We start from the raw sequence: 20,576 nt of genomic DNA, 5'->3' as shown, positions 1-20,576 counted from the left end.
TAAAGAATCTCCAGTTCTTTAAAAGTTCTTCATTTTTCAAACGGTAACAGCAATAAACCATTTTTGTTCAAATGTTAATCTAAGGATGATGAAATGAATTTTATTAGTGATACAAATCAAAAGCCTTTATACATATATATGTACAGTTCTTTGTTTATTTAGCTGTATTCACAAACTTAAATAAATTTCCGTCACCTTTTCTACATAATTATTTTGTATAAAAATTACATGACACAATTGATATGACAAATCGCATTATTTGCTTTTTCTGTCGAATAAACGATGTGTTCTTTTAAAGCAATGCAGCTGTAATTTTATTTGAGCCAAGAAACAAGGAAACGTATTTAGGAAAATAATAAAGCAGATATGAGATGCCGTTGATTTCTTATTTTATAATTTTGATTTTCTTTCCACATCAGTGAAATGTAATACTTTTAAAAGAACACAATCCTAATGAACGATGGGATATGAGAAGTATACGCGCGAAAGCCATTTCAAAAATACATGTTAGTGAATAAAAGAACTATTGTAACATAAAACGATTCAATTATAATGAATTTACATACAATAGGGATTTTTATTCCCATTTTATATACTCTAACATGCGTTTTTGAAACACAGTATCTTATTCGATTTTTACATTATTGATATAATGGCCACTTGTACATAAATTAGCACTCAATTAGCAGTCAATTAGTTATCAAATTATTCCGAGGAAGTTGTGCGCGTTTGATGAAAAGTTTAATTTACAGGATACAATGTTAATCGATATAAGAATCAAATATATAAATGCGTTACTAAAAATGCATAATTAATATGATTTTCAGAATATCAAGTTAACTAAGCAAAGAACAATTAATTAAATTCTCCTCGTTTTTCGCAAATAAATTTTTTAAACATTGCAATAGATTTAATACAATGCTTTGCGATAAATTATCTGAAACTTATCCTTTTTAACATATGTACAATCTATATCTTGTCTCAAACTTGACCAACGATTACTAAATACATTATTCAACAATGTATTGCACATAGTTCGGTGACAATACTTTCTGCTTTCACCTATCATTTCATTTTAACACAATCCAAAAATATCAATTATTTGAAAATTGAGTTTAAAAAGCAGTAATATTTTTTTGTTAGACGTCTTGTTTTCAAGATAATTGAGTTTGGAGATTCGTCAGATATTTCCCCCAGAGTATGTACGTATTCACAAAAAGTAGACTAGGCCATTCATGATCAGACACGCCAGCTAATCCTTATTCTATACCACGCGTACTCCTTGAATTATTATCAAACTCAATTTTCTCGAAAGCAACGCTTGGAACAAAAAAATGCTATTCTTTCCTCTCGACTTATTTTTCCATGTCGAATCATTCCTGTTCGATTGTACAATCTATCTGGCCCCATTCTATATAATTTTTATAAATATTCAACCCTTAAGTGGGCTCCCAAAATCAGCTCCATGGGAAATCAATTTTTCTAGAGATCAAACTTTATTCGAATACCGCAAATGATTGGTCAAATTTTGAATACATCAAATACTTATCAACGCAAGAATGTACACAGGACCATAATGGCTACCATAGACCACTTAAGGGTTAATATTCCTAAACGCTTCTATCACCCTTAAATCGCAATTATCCCAAAGCGAAAACAACGAACTTTCCACCTTGCAATTCTTCTACTTTTCACTTAACAAAATTCTCCACGGTCTTCGAAACGCTCCTCGTCCTTTCTACAAAGCCACCCGCCTATCCTATCCCGACAAGATAATCGATCATCCCCCGTTATAGAAAATCACAAATTGGAGCAACGCCTCCATTGATCATCTTAATCTTTAACAACGTCCCTTCAGGATCCTTTATTAAAAAAAAAGACCCGTCTCATCGTTCGTTTTTCTGTCGTTTTTCCCTGGGCTTATTTACACCGACGACGTCCAATCGTCGTCCCCCCGTGCTACGTTCCAACGGTCGGCAGGGTGATTGACATTATTGGTGGCGACCAGTTGCATGGTTTCGTGGTTGCCTGCGGGCTTCCTGTCCAGGTGTTGTGGCGCGGGCAACTGATAGTCACACTTGGTCCTCTCCCGGCATCGGACCTGCGTTCGATCGGATAAACTGAAACAGTCAACGTCCCACAATGGACTTTGACTCGGGCACGTTGTCATTGGCACGACACGGACAACTCTCTTCCTTTCTTTCTTTCTTTCTCTCTCTCCCTCTCGTTCGCTCTCTACCACAAGCTAAAATTGTTAGTTGCTCATTCACCAGTTCGTTATCGGTGCCGGTTTCGATCGAGGACGTGCTAGGAGTCGGGCCGACGTGTTAGTATCGGTTCACCCGGATTAGTTCAGTCCGCATCGCACCATTGACCATACGTGCAGTTCCTAATTGCTACCTTTGCTGGCACGCCGACTGTGCTGTCTCTTCGGGTGAAACCGCCGCTGAATGGACAGTACGTATGTACACAGGTGTTTGCAAATGTGCCGGGTTCGTTTCGCGTGCTACCACCGACTACACGCGGTTGCTACTAAAGCTGGGACTGACCTAGAGCCAGGACGACTGTAATTGGATCGACAAGAGAGGGCTCCGCCCTCTATTCAGCCTAATCAGCGATTTTGGTGGGCTGGACGCTCCTTCAACTCTGATCAAGGGATTCGATTATGCATCCGAACGGCCTTTGCTCGACCGACAACTCTGATTACGGGATTTGCCGGGGCTGATTGGCTTGCTTGCGAAAGGGGTTTGCGTAACCCCTTCTCGTTTTCGGTAGAGAATTCTTTTGACTTTCTTTTTCTTTTTATCTTTGATCGTTGCTCGAAACCTCAGCATTATAAATCGAATTAATCCAGCCTTTCCAACGAACAAAGCTGAAGAAGGGTCCTCTCGACCGACAATCCGTACGATTTCTGAAACGAGTGTGTTCCATCGACCCAATCATAGTCGCGTTTGACGTGGAAAGAACTGAAAGATGAGAATGAGAGATGAAAAGGGGTTTGGGAACGATGGAAGCGCGGCGATTCGTTCGCATCGCAATTCAAGTGATCGCTCAAAGTCACTTTTTGCCACAATTTCCCGGCCGGCGAGTCGTAGACAGACGGCGAGATGGGATGATAGCCGAGTAAAATTGCGCGCGGTAAAAATTGTCGGCGGTTTTGAGCGATCAACTGAATTTTCACGCGACTGTACACTTTCGGCCGACTATTCCCGATGATGGTGATTCTCTCTTTCTGCGGTAAAGCGCGGAATCGCTCAGGAATATTTACGGAACTCGATCATCGTATCGGAACGCTCCATGCAAGCGCGGGGCACACATTTCTCGCGAAGCCATGCGGACATTCGTGATGGCCTGGTATTGTCTCCTGGGTTCGATCTCGCCGACACAAATCCGCGAGGCTCGGAAATATACGAGCAGAGGTAACGTGCACACGGCCGAGCGAAAGTATAATTAAAACGAAGAGCTACGCGCAAAAGCCAATCTCTATGATTTATTACGTTACAGGGCGCAGTCGTGTTTCATATTTTCGTTCATGATTTACAGTGTCCAGGTTGCCCGCGTTCTACCTTGCCCAACAATTCAAAGAATGCAAACGGACCACGTTCAACGATGCCTTGAACGTTAGCCGTGCCGGCCACGAGCCGAGAATCTGCGACCGTTCCGTTAACCTTTTAGGCACGACGCGCCACTATAGTAGCTCACTGGCTCATCGTTTGAACCAAATAATCGTCCTCATATGCATTGTTTCACACTTCTTTTGTCTTCGCATCGATTTACAACAGTCTACAGGGTGTCCCAAAAATGTCTCGGAATCCGGAAATGGCGGGTTCCTCGGATCATTTGAAGCAGCTTCTTCCTTTACAAAAATTTTCTCCGAGGCACCGTTAACGAGTTATCAACGAAAAACAGTGACCAATAAGAATCGAGTACGGCTGACGCGAGGCGGCCCAGCCAACCAGCGCACGAAGCCTAGTTCCGCTCATTGGCTCGATCGCCTCGCGCCAGCCGAGCTCGCCTCTCATTAGTCACTGTCTTTCGTTAATAACTCGTTAACGGTGCCTCGGAGAAAATTTTTGTAAAGGAAAAAGTTGCTTCAAATGGCCTGAGGAACCCGCCACTTTCGGATTGCGAGACATTTTTGGTACACCCTGTATATACAGTATCAAACTCTGTACAGTACACATCAGACTCTGCCGTCCAGAGAAATAGCCTCGCGCAGAATTCAGCCGTACCTAAAGGGTTAAGAAGAGAGTCGCAAGATTCTCGTGATAGCAACGCTTACAGCTAAAACAAGTCACGATAAAATGTTCGAAGCTCAACGAATCCGCAGTCTGCCTATACGAGTGTCTAATGAACGCGTGCATATACACGTCGACGAAGGAGAAATGAAACGGAAACGAGAAAGGATTCGAACGGATAGAGTAATTTCGTAATTTTCGTGGCACGGATCGACGCAATACGTGCATCGATCGCGAGGACAAAGCTGTGTGTTGTAGCAACATGAAATGTTGATGATACACGGACGACACAGATGTGAAGCGAATGGAAGAACGTATGGAACGTGCAGGTGATCGTCGTTAGGATGCTTTCATTTCTAGGGGGACACCGTGAATGCTCTTATGTCTTGTGAATTTGTCGTACCGAGACGGTCGTGGCCGTGCAAGAGTTGGCCCGATTTCGCAGAAGAGCGGTGCACTCCCATTTCCTCTTGAACTGCGCTATCACCTGCAGAGCACGAACGACGTTTTTATTAATGAGATTATCTGTAGCCCGCGATTCGGTTAATTAGATATGAACCGCGCAACCGCTCGGATTCGTTGACACACCTCACCGTTCAGGAAACAGAACAACACGGCAACGCAGAGGCCCTGTGGAAACAAACTGTCTTAGAATCATAAAAAAATCGTCGTCGAATAGTTGACGATTAGACTGTGGATCTTTGTGCAATATAGACATTTTTTTTGCATCCAGTGCGAGGAACAGAAATTATCTTGGAATTTCTTTCTTTAATATGTTTAGCCTGATGGCAGCAATATGTTGACAGATCACAATTTTTTGGATGTTTTTGGCGTTTCAAATTGCAACTGCTCATTGTTGTCACAAATGCGTAAAATCCGCAGTATAAATATTATAGTATAATAGTACTGGGAAGAGAAGTTGCGATCATTCGAGCCTCGCGGCTCGTTTTCATAGTTGCTAACTAATCGGTAACTATATAATAATCGTGTCTCCTCTTCTCTAATTCATTCATTTTTGTGTACAAGCTGAGAGTCGATTAGGGAGAATTTACTGCAATTGGAATTCGTTTTGCATTATATTTCTCGTTGCTTCGATGATCATCTCAGATTCTATCCCTTTCGCTGTTTCAATACTCATTTCAGATTCTACCGTTTTTATAAGCTATCTTGGAATTTCTTTCTTTAATATGTCTAATGGCAGCAATATATTGGCAGTTTATAATTTTTTGGATGTTTTTGGCGTTTCAAATTGCAACTGCTCATTGTTGTCACAAATGCGTAAAATCCGCAGTATAAATATTAGAGTATAATATTTTTGTTACAGCGAACAGGATCGTTCAAATTTTATCTCGAAATACAGTTAATTCTCCCTAATTGAAACTATTCTTCCTTGGAAACAAAAATGGACGATTTGGGAAGAGAAGGTGCGATTATTCGAGCCTCGCGGCTCGTTTTCATAGTTGCTAACTAATCGGTAACTATATAATAATCGTGTCTCCTCTTCTCTAATTCATTCGTTTTTGTGTACAAGCTGAGAGTCGATTAGGGAGAATTTACTGCAATTGGAATTCGTTTTGCATTATATTTCTCATTGCTTCGATGATCATTTCAGATTCTACCCCTTTCGCTGTTTCAATACTCATTTCAGATTCTACCGTTTTTATAAGCTATCTTGGAATTTCTTTCTTTAATATGTCTAATGGCAGCAATATATTGGCAGTTTATAATTTTTTGGATGTTTTTGACGTTTCAAATTGCAACTGCTCATTGTTGTCACAAATGCGTAAAATCCGCAGTATAAATATTAGAGTATAATATTTTTGTTACAGCGAACAGGATCGTTCAAATTTTATCTCGAAATACAGTTAATTCTCCCTAATTGAAACTATTCTTCCTTGGAAACAAAAATGGACGATTTGGGAAGAGAAGGTGCGATTATTCGAGCCTCGCGGCTCGTTTTCACAGTTGTTAACTAATCGGTAACTATATAATAATCGTGTCTCCTCTTCTCTAATTCATTCATTTTTGTGTACAAGCTGAGAGTCGATTAGGGAGAATTTACTGCAATTGGAATTCGTTTTGAATTATATTTCTCGTTGCTTCGATGATCATCTTAGATTCTACCCCTATCGCTGTTTCAATACTCATTTCAGATTCTACCGTTTAACAGCGTATTCGTGTCCGGTAGAAGTAATTTTGATGAAAGTGTTGCGCTCACCTGGAACGAGGCCGTGACTGCAGAGAGAACCTCATAAATCGGCTCCCACGGATGACCCTTTGGCGGTCTGAAGGGGATGGCCAAATAGTGCAAACCCAAAAGCGGCACCAGTAGCATCGTCGCCCTGGAAAAGAACGGAGCCATTCAACCGAGAGAGTATAATAGCGGGTTTCGAATTGGCAAATATTCGAAACCGGTTACAACGGCGAAATTAGCTTCCTTCGAGATCAAAATTCCGGGAAATAATTTTATTTAATCTCCATTGGACAAATAGCGATGCAATTTTCTGTATAAAAATCCATATTCATATGTGCAAAATAATATACAACGAAATGTCCATGTATTAGAGTCCAAATGTCCATGCTCGTCGGAGTTTTTTTTAGCCTGTTTCGAATTGGCAAATATTCGAAACCGGTTACAACGGCGAAATTAGCTTCCTTCGAGATCAAAATTCCGAGAAATAATTTTATTTAATCTCCATTGGACAAATAGCGATGCAATTTTCTGTATAAAAATCCATATTCATATGTGCAAAATAATATACAACGAAATGTCCATGCATTAGAGTCCAAATGTCCATGCTCGTCGGAGTTTTTTTTACGCTGTTTCGAATTAGAAAATATTCGAAACCGGTTACAACGGCGAAATTAGCTTCCTTCGAGATCAAAATTCCGAGAAATAATTTTATTTAATCTCCATTAGACAAATAGGGATGCAATTTTTTGTATAAAAATCCATATTCATATGTGCAAAATAATATACAACGAAATGTCCATGTATTAGAGTCCAAATGTCCATGCTCGTCGGAGTTTTTTTTACGCTATTTCGAATTGGAAAATATTCGAAACCGGTTACAACGGCGAAATTAGCTTCCTTCGAGATCAAAATTCCGAGAAATAATTTTATTTAATCTCCATTGGACAAATAGGGATGCAATTTTTTGTATAAAAACCTATATTCATATATGCAAAATAATATACAACGAAATGTCCATGCATTAGAGTCCAAATGTCCATGCTCGTCAAATTTACGAATATTCTTATTTTATTTATTTCATTACACTTATTGCGAGCGTTACAAAATAATCGACTAAAAATGGGAATTTGTTATCACGCTTACTTGGCTGCCTGCCTCATGGACCTCGATGGCTGCGTGCCGATTGTTGGCCCCGCTCTGAGCTTCATCAGAAGGACTCGCACTATGTTGAAGAGGAACAGGAAGTTCAGACCGGTGGACACGCAGACTGGGTAGACCAGCACAATCATGTAGTTGCCCTCGTCGATCCAGCACCTGCGATCATTATCGATGCATGGAATAAGTTTGAGCAGTGACTGTGCCACGTCGCAAACGAGGAACTTTGTGTGTGTGTGTGTGTGTGTGTGTGTGTGTGTGTGTGTGTGTGTGTGTGTGTAACTTCGAACCGCCGTTTGAAAACACTTCAGAGCTTTTGAAAAGACTCGAGCTTCGCCCCCGTGCAACAAACGTGGCACAGATTCAAATTCAGGGGTGGAGGGCTGCGTACACGCTTTCGCATCAACGCAGTCCTTTCGGCGGAGAACAGCGGCGAGGTTTGCGCAGCTGTTACGTACTTTTTTAAATCGAATAATCCTTTTGCTTTGTTTTTACCGTAATATCGTCGTAATCGAATTTGATCGCGAGTACCATCCGTTTATTGCATTAAGTTCTCTCCAGGCAAATCGTCTTTAGACCCTTCGACGCTAGAACTACCGAGCCCTAAACGTGATTAATGCGCATTGTTTCATAACAATGACAAGATCGGATCGATTTAAGCTCCCTACGATTTTTATTGCATTAGTACGGGTCGTAAATAACCTCCGATGCAGCTAGGTAGAATCTATTGTTTGTATCTACCCGGTATGAGCCATCGGGCGAGTTTTTGCCGCCACTAAACAGATAAGGGTTCGGAATATAAACGAAACAAGGAAACGAAATAAAAATGAAACGGAAAACAAAATAAATGTCTGATAAAAACACGGATGTTATTTATGACTCGACCTTAAAAAGTATGCTCGAACGTAGGATTTCGTGTAAAAATGTCTGACAGAGACATTTGTACACGAATTGTGAGAGAAATATGTAATTCCAGCGATTTCGACTGATTTGGTAATTCTAGTGTTAGAAAGAAACATTTCGGTCGAAAAATGGACAATTTGGGAAGAGGAGATGCGACTGTTCGAGCCTTGCCGGGCTCGTTATTATAGTCGCCGATAATTATAAATTATAAAATTATAAAAATAAATATTATATATAAATTATATATATTATTATTATTATTATTACTATATTATATATATATATATATATATATATATATATATATATATAATATAAATTACTATAAATATATTATAAATTATATATATATAATAATAATATATATATTATATATATTATATTATTATTATTATTATTATTATTATTATTATTATATTATATATATATATGTGGCGGCTACCCGCGAGTACCGATATCCCAACGTCTAAGGCAAGGGCCCGTTAGGATAGTCTTACTGATGAGTTCTCTAGCAGGCCCCGGACGAAACGTCATCCCCTCTCCTTCTCACCTTAACATCCTTACTTTCAACAACCGCCAAATATATTATATATAAATATAAATATTATAAAATTATAATAATAAAATTAAAAAAATTATAAAATTTTATAATTATAAAATGATAAAAACGAGGTGCAAAGCTCGCGAATGATCGTATCGTCTCTTCCCAAATTGTCCATTTTTGTGCGGAATCTGAGCGCGAATTAGGGCAAAAATAACTGTACTTTCAAAAATATCCAACACACCGTTTCCCGCGATCGCATTCAAGCTATCGCCCGGCATCCCCCGGTTAACCCCGTCAAAATCGAAAACGGATCTCGCTGTGGTCCCGAATTCAATTAATCGGCGAACGGATCACGATCGGCCTAAAATCCAGTTTAATTAATTAATCCAGCCCGGGCCGATAATCCCCGAAAAATGGAAATTACGTCGCCAATAGCGTCGGCGGATCAATTAATTTCGGCAAAGGTCATTCGGACGTTCATTAATTCAGCACCCCTTTGTTCGTCACGGATTTCGGAGCTGTCATCGGGGCCAAGCGACGATAAACCAATTGCCTCGGTTTTGATCCTCTGTTTCGCAGTGCACGTGCCGCATCCACGGGGTGACTCTCGCTCATGCACCGGGTGGGATCCTCGCGTTCGACTTCGGAAAGTCCTCCGCCGATCTCCGTTGCAGCCCCGTGCATAGGAAATCAACGGGACAATCTCGACACCGCGCATCACTGATAAACCGTCATGGTGTTGCGGTTCTCTCGGGATTCCGTGAGCGGCTTTGGAATTAATGCACCGGGACGCCGATTTTCGTAGCAACGAGAATCCATGAGCCCTCCGGACCGGCACTTCCGCCGGAAGTTGCCGGGATAATCTTCCTCTCGGTCACGTGCCGGCTCGAAAGTGATGGTAAACTGGTTTCATGAGATAAACGATAGCGAGATTTGCATAGCCGCGTAAATAAATTGATAAATAAGTCAACAGAGAGAGAGAGGGGGTGGAATTATCTACCCCGTTGACCAAAGAATTTTGCCGAGCCTGCGTCACGAACCTCGCATTCTTTGTTTAAAACAACTGTATTTGTTGACACGTTTGTGTAAAATATAAACCATCGAATATATCCATTGGGCACTCACCATTTTAAATAAAATATTAAATGTAGCATATCAAATATTCTATATATGAGCCGTTTATTTTGAAAGTGGCGTAAAGTCACTTTACCGTAATGAAAAGTGGTGATTTTTTAATGTTTATACGAAATTATTTATACTGAGAAAAATATCAGTATCCTGAGATAACGAATACAAGTGAATCTTCTCGAAAGATAGCGTCCATATTTTGAAACGTGTTAAAACGCAAACCCTTAAATATATCGACTTAAAAACAAAGTGACTTATGCCACTTTCAAAATAAACGGCTCATATAGTGTCTGTACTTTTTATGTGTTTAATAATTATTATCAACGTCTGAAAACGATCCTATAATTCATAGATATCTATTTCTCGCCGTATTGCACGGGATATTGTTTCGCTCGTCACAGAGACGCGCATTTTTCTTTTCTGGGCGGACGTTTGGTATTGACGGGCGTCGTCTATTATTTTTTCATTAAATCCGTCTGAATATATAGGACGGAGTATTTTCTGCACTCTGTGCTTATTCCATTTGTTTCACCTCTGTCGGTGTGCTGGCGGCAGCGTGTTTATATCGAGTGGACCGGCTGCTATCAATCTTATCGTATTTCTGTCCTCGTCGGGAAGCATATTTCTGTTTCCCCGTTTTTAATCGAGCCCAATAACTCTCGAAAATCCGGTCGCTAAATTATTTTTATCATTCCGTTGGTTTAACAATGTCGAGACGATAAATTCTAGTGATTCAGTGTGACGTTGGCATTTAATGATATTTGAGAATCGATCGAGGTTCTCTGACAAAGAAACCCATTATTATATCAAAATTAATATTTCTTGTCGCATAATACTTCAAATGATTGTGATGCTTTTTTCTAGTTCAATTATGAAAATTCAAAAGATTTTTTATATGGAAAATTGGCTGAATTTTAGTAATAGAGGGACTAAACGAATATATTGAGGGTACAGAAATGTTCAGCGGAATTTTCTACATCTATATCATGCGAAAAAAGTTTATTTGTTATTATAAATAAAGAGGACAAATGATTCTTGCCACTTCTGTCATAAGATATCGTGTAAAATCCGGCACGAATCATCTGCTGCTGAAACTAAAAAAATAGCGCCATTGGGCGTAGTGACAAAACGCTCAAACTGGTAGACAAACTTATCAACAGAGTAAATAAACGTTCGGAAATGCACGGTAGCGCCATCTACTTTTTCGAAAAAGTAACAGCAGTCGATAATTCGTCGACCAGTTTCAGCGTTTTGCCGCTGCGTTCAGTGGCGCTATTTTCACATTTCTATGGGTTTTGCCTAGTTTCGCCATCTACGATAGGAACCTGAACCGTCCGAGTTACCATTCGCGATAAATTTCGGCGAACAGTTTGGTCGTTTTGCCACTACGCCAAGTGGCGCTATTTTTATGTTTTCAGGAACAGATGATTCGTGCCGGATTTTACACGATACCTTATGGCAAAAGCGGCAAGAATCATCCGTGCACGATATTTAGAATAGTAAATAAACTTTTGTCGGTCGAAATCGATGCAGAAAAATCTTCTCAACATTTCTGTATCCTCGAAGTATGCTTTGGACGCGCTATTTTGTTCGAAACCGTAAATAAACATAATTATGACAATTTGTATAGAATCGATGCGCATCGCTATGAACATTTGCGATCAACGCTATCAATTTAGATGCCATTAGTTGCCAAAGTATTTAGATCTTTTCAGGAATAAAGTGCGGCCATTTCGGTGCTCTCAGAACGTTCTTCGAGCGATAAAGTTTCCCGATAAATGAGATTCAAATATGTATATACTTCGGTCTCGGACGGGGGACTTACGTTGAATTTTTAAGAGCGTATGTAAATGCAAGGTGCACACCGGTTCGGTGGTCTTGGTAAGCTCAGCTCACGCATGAATTTAAATGCCCCGTTCTCATCTAAGCGATCGTGACTTCGAAGTGGGAAACGAGAGAGAAAGACTCGGGCGTCGACGTAATTGAAAATCGTTCCATAGCCGGATTTTCAAATTTCAAACGTCGGCGCGGCGGCGTTGCTTGCAAAACAACGATGCTACCATTTTTATTACGTCCGTTCGATTCTGCCTGTAAAATTGATGAAATGCTTCCTATATTCGTAGTCGATTTTGCTTCACAATTCTCCGCAGTCGGTTCGTTCTATCGAGTTCGATACATAGGCACGGATAATCGAGCCGTTTTTACGAAAGCTTTTCCCCTCCCTTTGATTCGATTTTTTGTTTCGATGCAAGGATAACAAGATTATAAAAAAAAAGAAAAAAGAACTAAAGCGATTCAAATAATTCTTTGTACACTCTCTACGCGATTTCAACCCCTCGTACCATTTTCTTCACAGTTACGACGACTGGAAAGAAGCTTTTCGATTATAATAATTTCTTAGTGGAAGAAAATTTGTATTTATCGCGTGCCAACGTCTCCTTGAAAACTTAAATATTGCGGCGAAAAGAATAGAATTTTATTATTCAGGGTGTCCCGAAAATGTCTCGCAATCCGGAAACGGGAGATTGCTGAGGTGATTTGACGCAACTTTTTCCTTTGCGAAAATGTTCTCCGAGGCTTCGTTTACGAGTTATCAACGAAAAACACTAACCAATAAGAGGCGAGCTCGGCTGGCGCGCGGCGGCCCAGCCAACGAGCGCGCGGAGCCCGGTTCCGCTCATTGGCTGGGCCGTCTCGCGTCAAATGATCTCGCCTCTGATTGGTCACTGTTTTTCGTTAATAACTCGTAAACGAAGCCGCGGATCGCATTTTTGCTGAGGAAAAAGTTGCTTCAAATCACCTCAGGAATCCCCTACTTTCGGATTGCGAGACATTTTTGGGACACCCTGTATAAATGATACATAACATAATAATATAATTTGTTATATCAAAGAATGGAACAACATTCACGGTTAACGGGCGCTCGCTAGAAATCTCCACTACGAGTTAGGCTCGTTAAGACACGCGAAGGGGGATAACGTGGTCCACGGTTACTTACTGCTCGGTGTCCGCAGGATCGTTGCTGAAAAACCTCAGACAAGCGTAAATTGTGATGATGACCGCGGGCACCGACCATCCCAGCCCCATCAGCCACTTCACCAGCTTATGCTCGCTGGTGAACGCGCTGACGAGCAACGTGTGAAGGTAGAAACCCTCGCACAACATCCAGGCGTAATTGGTGACCAGAAAGTAGTGCAGGACGGTGTGCAAGAGCCGGCAGGTTATCTGTAACAAACGTAAATATTAAATTCGCCTCTAAACCAGCCCCCGGTTCGAAGCGGCCGCCGCAACGGGGTCCGGCCAATCTTCATGCAAATTTCTATTCCCATAATGAACGCCGCGAAAACGAGTACTTCGGGCGGAATTTCTTTCGACGACTAAAGCACCTCATGGGACGGCAGCCGGAGAAAAGTATTATTACTTCTATTAATACGTACGGCACGGGGTGTTTTAGAAATTTGCATGTACCGCGCGGAGCTACAGTTCTATAATTACGCGGGAAGACCTGGGGAAATACGGCCTCTTTAACGCTGAGCGCATATGGATTCGCTTGGTTAAACGTTAATTTGTTAATTCTAAAAATATTTGTCAAGATAAAGATGAGCTCGAGTCTCTATTAAAATGGTTAAAAGTAATCAATTATATTTTTGTAACGAAAAAATTATTTTTTTGTATGGTGAAGAAATCTCGAAGAAGAATATAGAAAATGTTAGAATACAGAAAATTGTTTTGTTATTAAAATTGTAAATTCTTTAAATTTATTATTAAATTTAATATTAATAAATTTAAGGAATTCACAATTTTTTACAAGGAATTTACATAACCTTAAACTTATTTTTGTAACGAAGAAATTATTTTTTTGTATATGGTGAAGAAATCTCGAAGAAGAATATAGAAAATGTTAGAATACAGAAAATTGTTTTGTTATTAAAATTGTAAATTCCTCAAATTTATTATTAAATTTAATATTAATAAATTTAAGGAATTTACAATTTTTTACAAGGAATTTACATAACCTTAAACTTATTTTTGTAACGAAGAAATTATTTTTTTGTATATGGTGAAGAAATCTCGAAGAAGAGTATAGAAAATGTTAGAATACAGAAAATTGTTTTGTTATTAAAATTGTAAATTCCTCAAATTTATTATTAAATTTAATATTAATAAATTTAAGGAATTCACAATTTTAGTAACAAAACAATTTTCTATATTCTAACATTTTCTATATTCTTGTTCGAGATATTATTTTTTCACCATATGTATCGTTACAAAAAAATAATTTGTTACTTTTAACCATTTTAATAGAGTCTCGAGTTCATCTTTATCCTAACAAATATTTTTAGAATCAATAAATTAACGTTTAACCAAGCGAATCTACATCCACTAAATAAAATTCCTAAACTAAATTGTAAATTCCTTAAATTTATTATTAAATTTAATATTAATAAATTTAAGGAATTTACAATTTTTTTTACAAGGAATTTACATAACCTTAAACTTATTAATACTGAATTTATTAATAAATTAAAAAAATTTGCAATTTAAATAACAAAACAATTTTCTATCGGTTTTCTAAATCGATCTAACTTTCTATAAATATCCTAATATTCTTATAAGGGGGGGGGGGCAGGGTGTAAGTGTACATTTTTACAGCGAGCAATCTACTTATTTTATTTCCAGATTAACGAACGAACGAAACACCTATTATTCGATTTATTGAGAAATTCTGTAAACAAAGGCAACGAATCGAATGTATTTCGCGTAAATGGATATTAGCCTCCGCGAATGGGGTCCCAGAAGAAAAGAACCGTGAGGAAGACAAATGGCGGAGAAAGAGACGCGCGCGACTAGACCCGCGAGCGTTCATACGAATATCAAATTTATCGGCCGGGATACCGAAACTCGAACAAAAACCGCATTCCGTACGGCATAAAGGCATCGCCGCGCGTTATTAATCTTTTCCCGCCGCGGTGAATATTGAACAACGGGCCGGAACGAGTGCAGAAAATCCGCGGGTATTTGGCGATATCTCGAAGGGGTATTACTTTGGCAAGACACGGTGGGGATCGTTTAACATGACAATGACGTCACGACAACAATGACAATAACGTTCCACGTACCCCATTGTTTAACAGTAGATCCGTGTTCGCGACGATGCAGCCGTACCACACGAGCCATAGGGTGTTGTTCAGGGCGAACGAGGTGAACAGGTTCATATGGAGAGTGATCCTCGCGCACCTCAGAGATCTGTATTCATCGGGGAACAACAACAACAACAACAACAAAATAGAAAAATACGCTACAATAGCGGAAACCATTTTCCGGGATTGCCGGATAGATTTGTACAGCGCGCGAGTCGAATCCGATGCATTTATTCGAGCGAAGGGCGTATACACGATTTTCGGAAACAAAGAATGCATCGGATCGCACATTTTTACGTCGTTCTTTCTTTTTTTCCGAGCAAATATTAATATTGTTTCGCGTCGGCGCCGCGTCGTGGAAATAATTCGGTAATTTTGTCACGAATAGGCTGCGGATCTTTTATGCATCTCGTGCGAATTTAGCAGTTGTAATATATGAGCCGTTTATTTTGAAAGTGGCATAAGTCACTTTACCGTGATGAAAAGCGGTGATTTTTTAATGTTTATACGGAATTATTTGTACTGAGGAAAATATCAGTATCCTGAGATAACAAATACAAGTAAATCTTCTCGGAGGTTAGCATCCATATTTTTAAACGTGTTAAAACGCAAACCCTTAAATATATAAATATATAAATATATAAATATATAAATATATAAATATATAAATATATAAATATATAAATATATAAATATATAAATATATAAATATATAAATATATAAATATATAAATATATAAATATACAAATATATAAATATATAAATATATAACTATATATATATATATATATGACAAAATATAAAATATAACATATCGTTGTAGAATTATATTTACATTATCAGATTTGTTTATATAACGAAACGGTCATTTAAAATGGAAGTACCATGAACCGAAAAAATTATTTTGGATTTCGAATTGAAATGGCTTCGACTGCAAAGAGTTGAATAGCATCTTCACCTTTTTCTTAAAAATCAGTGATCTTTTACTCGTCGTAGGAAACAATTTTGTAACTCTAATTTTTCTAAAATGACGTACCGGAACGATAATTTGCATAAATAAAGATCCACAGTCTAGTCGTAAGTATAGAAATTGTTGAAAAATATTCGAACCGTATCATTCCTGACGCGCGATGTGAGAAAAAAATATTTTGTACGTCTTTGAAATCAGAGCACCGAAGAGCAGCTTTTATTTTAGTAAATATATATTATTCTTTAGAAGCATATTACAAACGAAGCTGCAGCATTTTCGAATTCTCGGTGTTATCGTGTTTCGATGGAGACATCGTTCGAGATTATTTTGAGAATTTGGTGACTCGTTCGTATCGCGTTGGCATTGTGTAATAAATAGCGGCCTAATAATGCTCGATTTCGTCGTCTGACGACGGTAGAAATTACGATCGACTCACCTGAAATACGTGAGAATACCCAGCGAGAGCAGCAAAGCTATGAGCGATATAGCGTACCCGGCTTCGTAAATTCTATTAATCCCCTGCTGCCACTGGAATCAAAATTAATTGCAATATTATGGGATTATACAAGCTCGCGAGAACGAGCTCCGAACGAGCATCAGTCGTATTCCGCGAACACGCTGATACGTCTGAGAAAATGCACATCGTTTTTCCAACTGCAGTTCGCTCCTTATTATCGCTTTTATTTTTCGGAAGAAGAGCGCAAATTACTTTATATAAATTTGAATAAACTTTCCACATTTTACTTGATCTGTGCACGGTATTACAGTAATACCGTACTTTTTAATTGAAGTTTTAATACTGCTTTTAACTTGTGTAAAGAATTGTTAGATTTTCATCCACGGCAATTACTATAATCAATCTAAGCTTTATAAAACTGTTAAATGAAATTTTAATACTGCTTTTAACTTGTACAAAGTATTGTTAGATTTTCATCCACGGCAATTACTATAATTAATCTAAGCTATATAAAACTGTTAAATGAAATTTTAATACTGTTTCTAACTTGTATAAAGACTTGTTAGATTTTCATCCTCGACAATTACTATAATTAATCTAAACTTTATAAAACTGTTAAATGAAATTTTAATACTGCTTTTAACTTGTACAAAGGATTGTTCGATTTTCATTCACGACAATTACTATAATTAATTTAGGCTATATAAAACTGCTAAATGAAATTTTAATACTGCTTTTAACTTGTATAAAGACTTGTTAGGTTTTCATCCAGGACAATTACTATAATTAATCTAAGCTTTATAAAACTGTTAAATGAAATTTTAATACTGCTTTTAACTTGTACAAAGAATTGTTAGATTTTCATCCACGACAATTACTATAATTAATCTAAGCTATATAAAACTGCTAAATGAAATTTTAATACTGCTTTTAACTTGTATAAAGAATTGTTAGTTTTTCATCCAGGACAATTACTATAATTAATTTAAACTGTGAAATATTTTAAATCGCAATATATTCATCGTTCTTCTAAAAAATTGTTGGAGCACAGCTATCTCCAATTTTTTAATCTCGTCGAACTCGCGAATAACAGAATGCTGAAGGCACCCCTATTCCTCTGTCACATTTCGAAAAGGGAAGTTTGATTTCCTTTCTATGCTCGCACCCCTTCAACGAGCGTAAAATTGCAGTACACAAATGTGAAAATACGGGGCTGTAAAATTTGTTTTATTGGAAGGCGTACCGAAAGCTAAGGGTTATCCAAGCTCCTTTACGGGATCATATACTTTTCGTTCTTATACCCTCATAAAGTGAACGCCTTCTGCATGCATCCACTAAATTGGCCTATCTTATGCGTTTCCTTTATTCCCGTATACGAGTTTTTCAATCTTGACTTGAACGTTTCGGCCCCGTTATCTTGTTGAACATTTTCGAGGAGATTGTGTCTCAAGCGTGATGCACAAGATGCACAAGTAACTTAAAATAAGGTGTAGTCGTACTTTGAAATAGTAAAGTGCGCAAGTAATTAAAAATAAAATGCACGAATAATTTGAAAATAAGGTGCACAAATAATTTTAAAATAAAGTATACAAATATTTAAAAAAATAATATAATACACAAATAATATAAAAATAAAGTATATAAATACTTTAAAGATAAAGTACAGAAATAATTAAAAAATGAACTAAACAAATAATTCAAAAATAAAGTATACAAATAATTTAAAAATAAAGAACACAAATAATATCAAAATAAAGTATAGAAATAATTTAAAAATAAAGTATACAAATACTAATATAAGATAATGTGCAGAAATAATTTAAAAATGAACTAAACAAATAATTCAAAAATAAAGTGTACAAATAATTAAAAAATAAAGAACACAAATAATATCAAAATAAAGTACAGAAATAATTTAAAAATAAAGTACACAAATACTAATATAAGATAAAGTACAGAAATAATTTAAAAATAAACTAAACAAATAATATCAGAATAAAGTACAGAAATAATATAAACATAAAGTGTGCAAACAATTTGAAAATAAAGTACACAAATAATTTAAAAATAAAGTGCACAAGCAGTTTCAAATAAAGTACGCAAGTAATTAGAAATAAAAATAATTTCTTAAGAAGCATGCGGCGAAGAGACTCAAAAAAATAGCTGACTTATACAAAGTGAAGCAATATAACAATGTAACAGGAAGAATAAGGCGGAGTAATAAATCTTGAATCTTCCACGTTCCGCCAAACGGCAAACATCGTCCGCGAATAAATTAAAAGTATACTTCCCCTCGACTTAGGTCCTAAGTCCCGGCATGATACGAAGAAGGAAAATAATGACAGAGCAAATAAGTGAAGTTTTAGTGCGGAAGTTTGTTCCAGGAGTCGCGCAAAAAGGAACTTCGCCACGGGTCAGTGCTGATCCAGCTTCCATTCTACTCTTCCAAACTTTTTGACCTTTGTCGTGCCACGTATTGTCCCTACGATTTTAATTTAAAATCGTGACACGTTCAAAAATGCAGAACAGTACGATCGAAGTATTCAATTCCGACTGTTCGAAGTCATTTTGCTACGATTCGTAATATCTTCGAAACCATATTCCGGACTTTCGGACTAATTCCCCGTGTAACGGTAACGTGCAAAACGGGGCTCGACTATATTAAGAATTTCTGAATGCTACGAAAAATCCTCGGAGATGCTATGTACCGTGCATATACGGCGCAGCCGGCTGGTGAATAATGCATGAACTCTGCACAAGCATTATGTAATCCTCGGATATCGAAAGTTGTGCGTACGTACAATCCCGGCGGCCGTCGACAGACAGCAACAAAGTACCATGTTACCGTAGCTTAAACGGCTGCTATTCATTGCGCTCCGTGAACCTAAGCTCTACTTGTTCCTTTTAATCCTGTGCTTTCGCAAAGCGTTAAATTAGAAACGCAACGGAAGAATGAATGGCTATTAGACGTGCCTCGGTTATTTATACGTTCGTGGGCTCGCAGTTGCACGCATTGTTCTACAGGGTGTCTCATAATTATAGCAAAGGAATTATTCCTGGAAAGGGGTGATTGCTGAGGCCATTTGAAGTAACTTTTTCCTTAGCGAAAATGCGATCCGCGGCTTCGTTTACGAGTTATTAAGGAAAAACGGTGACCAATGAGAGGCGAGCTAAGCTAGCGTGACGCGACCGAGCCAATCAGCGGGACTGGGCTTCGACCGCCGATTGGCTCGACCGCCTAGCGCGAGGCGAGCTCTCATTGGTCACTGTTTTCCCTTAATAACTCGTAAACAAAGCCGCGGATCGCATTTTCGCTAAGGAAGAAGTTGCTTCAAATTACCTCAGGAATTATACTTTCTCAAGTATTAACATAATTATGGGTCAGCCTTTACCATAACTATTATTTCGTATGCAAACATAATTTCGTATGCACTCGTAATTTCGTATGCATTCGTAATTTCGTATTTAATCATAATTCCGTATGCATTCGTAATTTCGTATGCACTTTTAATTTCGTAATGTAACTCTTAATTCCGTAATACGCTCGTAATTTCCGTGTGCACTCATAATCTCATACGCGATCACAGTTTCGTAAGCAACGATCATTTTCGTGCGAAGTTCGTGCGATAAGTTGCGAGTGAATCTTTAAAAAACGAGCTAGGCAAATCCAGCCGTCGTTCAAATCATTTGACGTTAATGCCGTTATCGTTGTATTTACAGTGCGCAAACATCTTCGGAGATTTGTGCGAACGCAAATTCAATTGATCACGCACGATTTTGTTTCGTGCAAAGCATTGAATAAATGCGGAAAGCATTCACCCATTAAATTGCATCATCTTACGCGT

At 38.0% G+C, this 20,576-nt stretch overlaps 1 protein-coding gene across 19 annotated transcripts in view; it reads right to left on the bottom strand.

The window, feature by feature from the left end:
* Positions 1–135: 135 nt before the first annotated feature.
* The window catches only part of Dh31-R (Diuretic hormone 31 Receptor), a 217,053-nt gene continuing 196,612 nt past the window's right edge, over positions 136–20,576 (bottom strand). For 13 of the 19 annotated variants that reach the window (XM_076519205.1, XM_076519210.1, XM_076519204.1 and 10 more), the window contains 9 exons: positions 16,711–16,802; positions 15,283–15,409; positions 13,161–13,387; positions 7,576–7,746; positions 6,457–6,580; positions 4,827–4,868; positions 4,642–4,725; positions 2,401–2,446; positions 136–2,120 (listed from right to left, as the gene is read on the bottom strand). In XM_076519205.1, the coding sequence (XP_076375320.1) occupies positions 1,960–2,120; positions 2,401–2,446; positions 4,642–4,725; positions 4,827–4,868; positions 6,457–6,580; positions 7,576–7,746; positions 13,161–13,387; positions 15,283–15,409; positions 16,711–16,802 (1,074 nt within the window). In that variant the 3' untranslated portion in view covers positions 136–1,959. Of the gene's footprint in view, positions 2,121–2,400; positions 2,967–4,641; positions 4,726–4,826; positions 4,869–6,456; positions 6,581–7,575; positions 7,747–13,160; positions 13,388–15,282; positions 15,410–16,710; positions 16,803–20,576 lie in introns of all 19 variants that reach the window. The other 6 variants (XM_076519212.1, XM_076519200.1, XM_076519215.1 and 3 more) reach the window with 4 other exon arrangements.

This window comes from Megalopta genalis, chromosome 2, assembly GCF_051020955.1.
Source record: "Megalopta genalis isolate 19385.01 chromosome 2, iyMegGena1_principal, whole genome shotgun sequence".
Taxonomy (NCBI): Eukaryota; Metazoa; Arthropoda; class Insecta; order Hymenoptera; family Halictidae; genus Megalopta; species Megalopta genalis.
The sequence above is the reverse complement of the archived record's forward strand: the minus strand, read 5'-3'. Positions and strand labels throughout refer to the sequence as shown.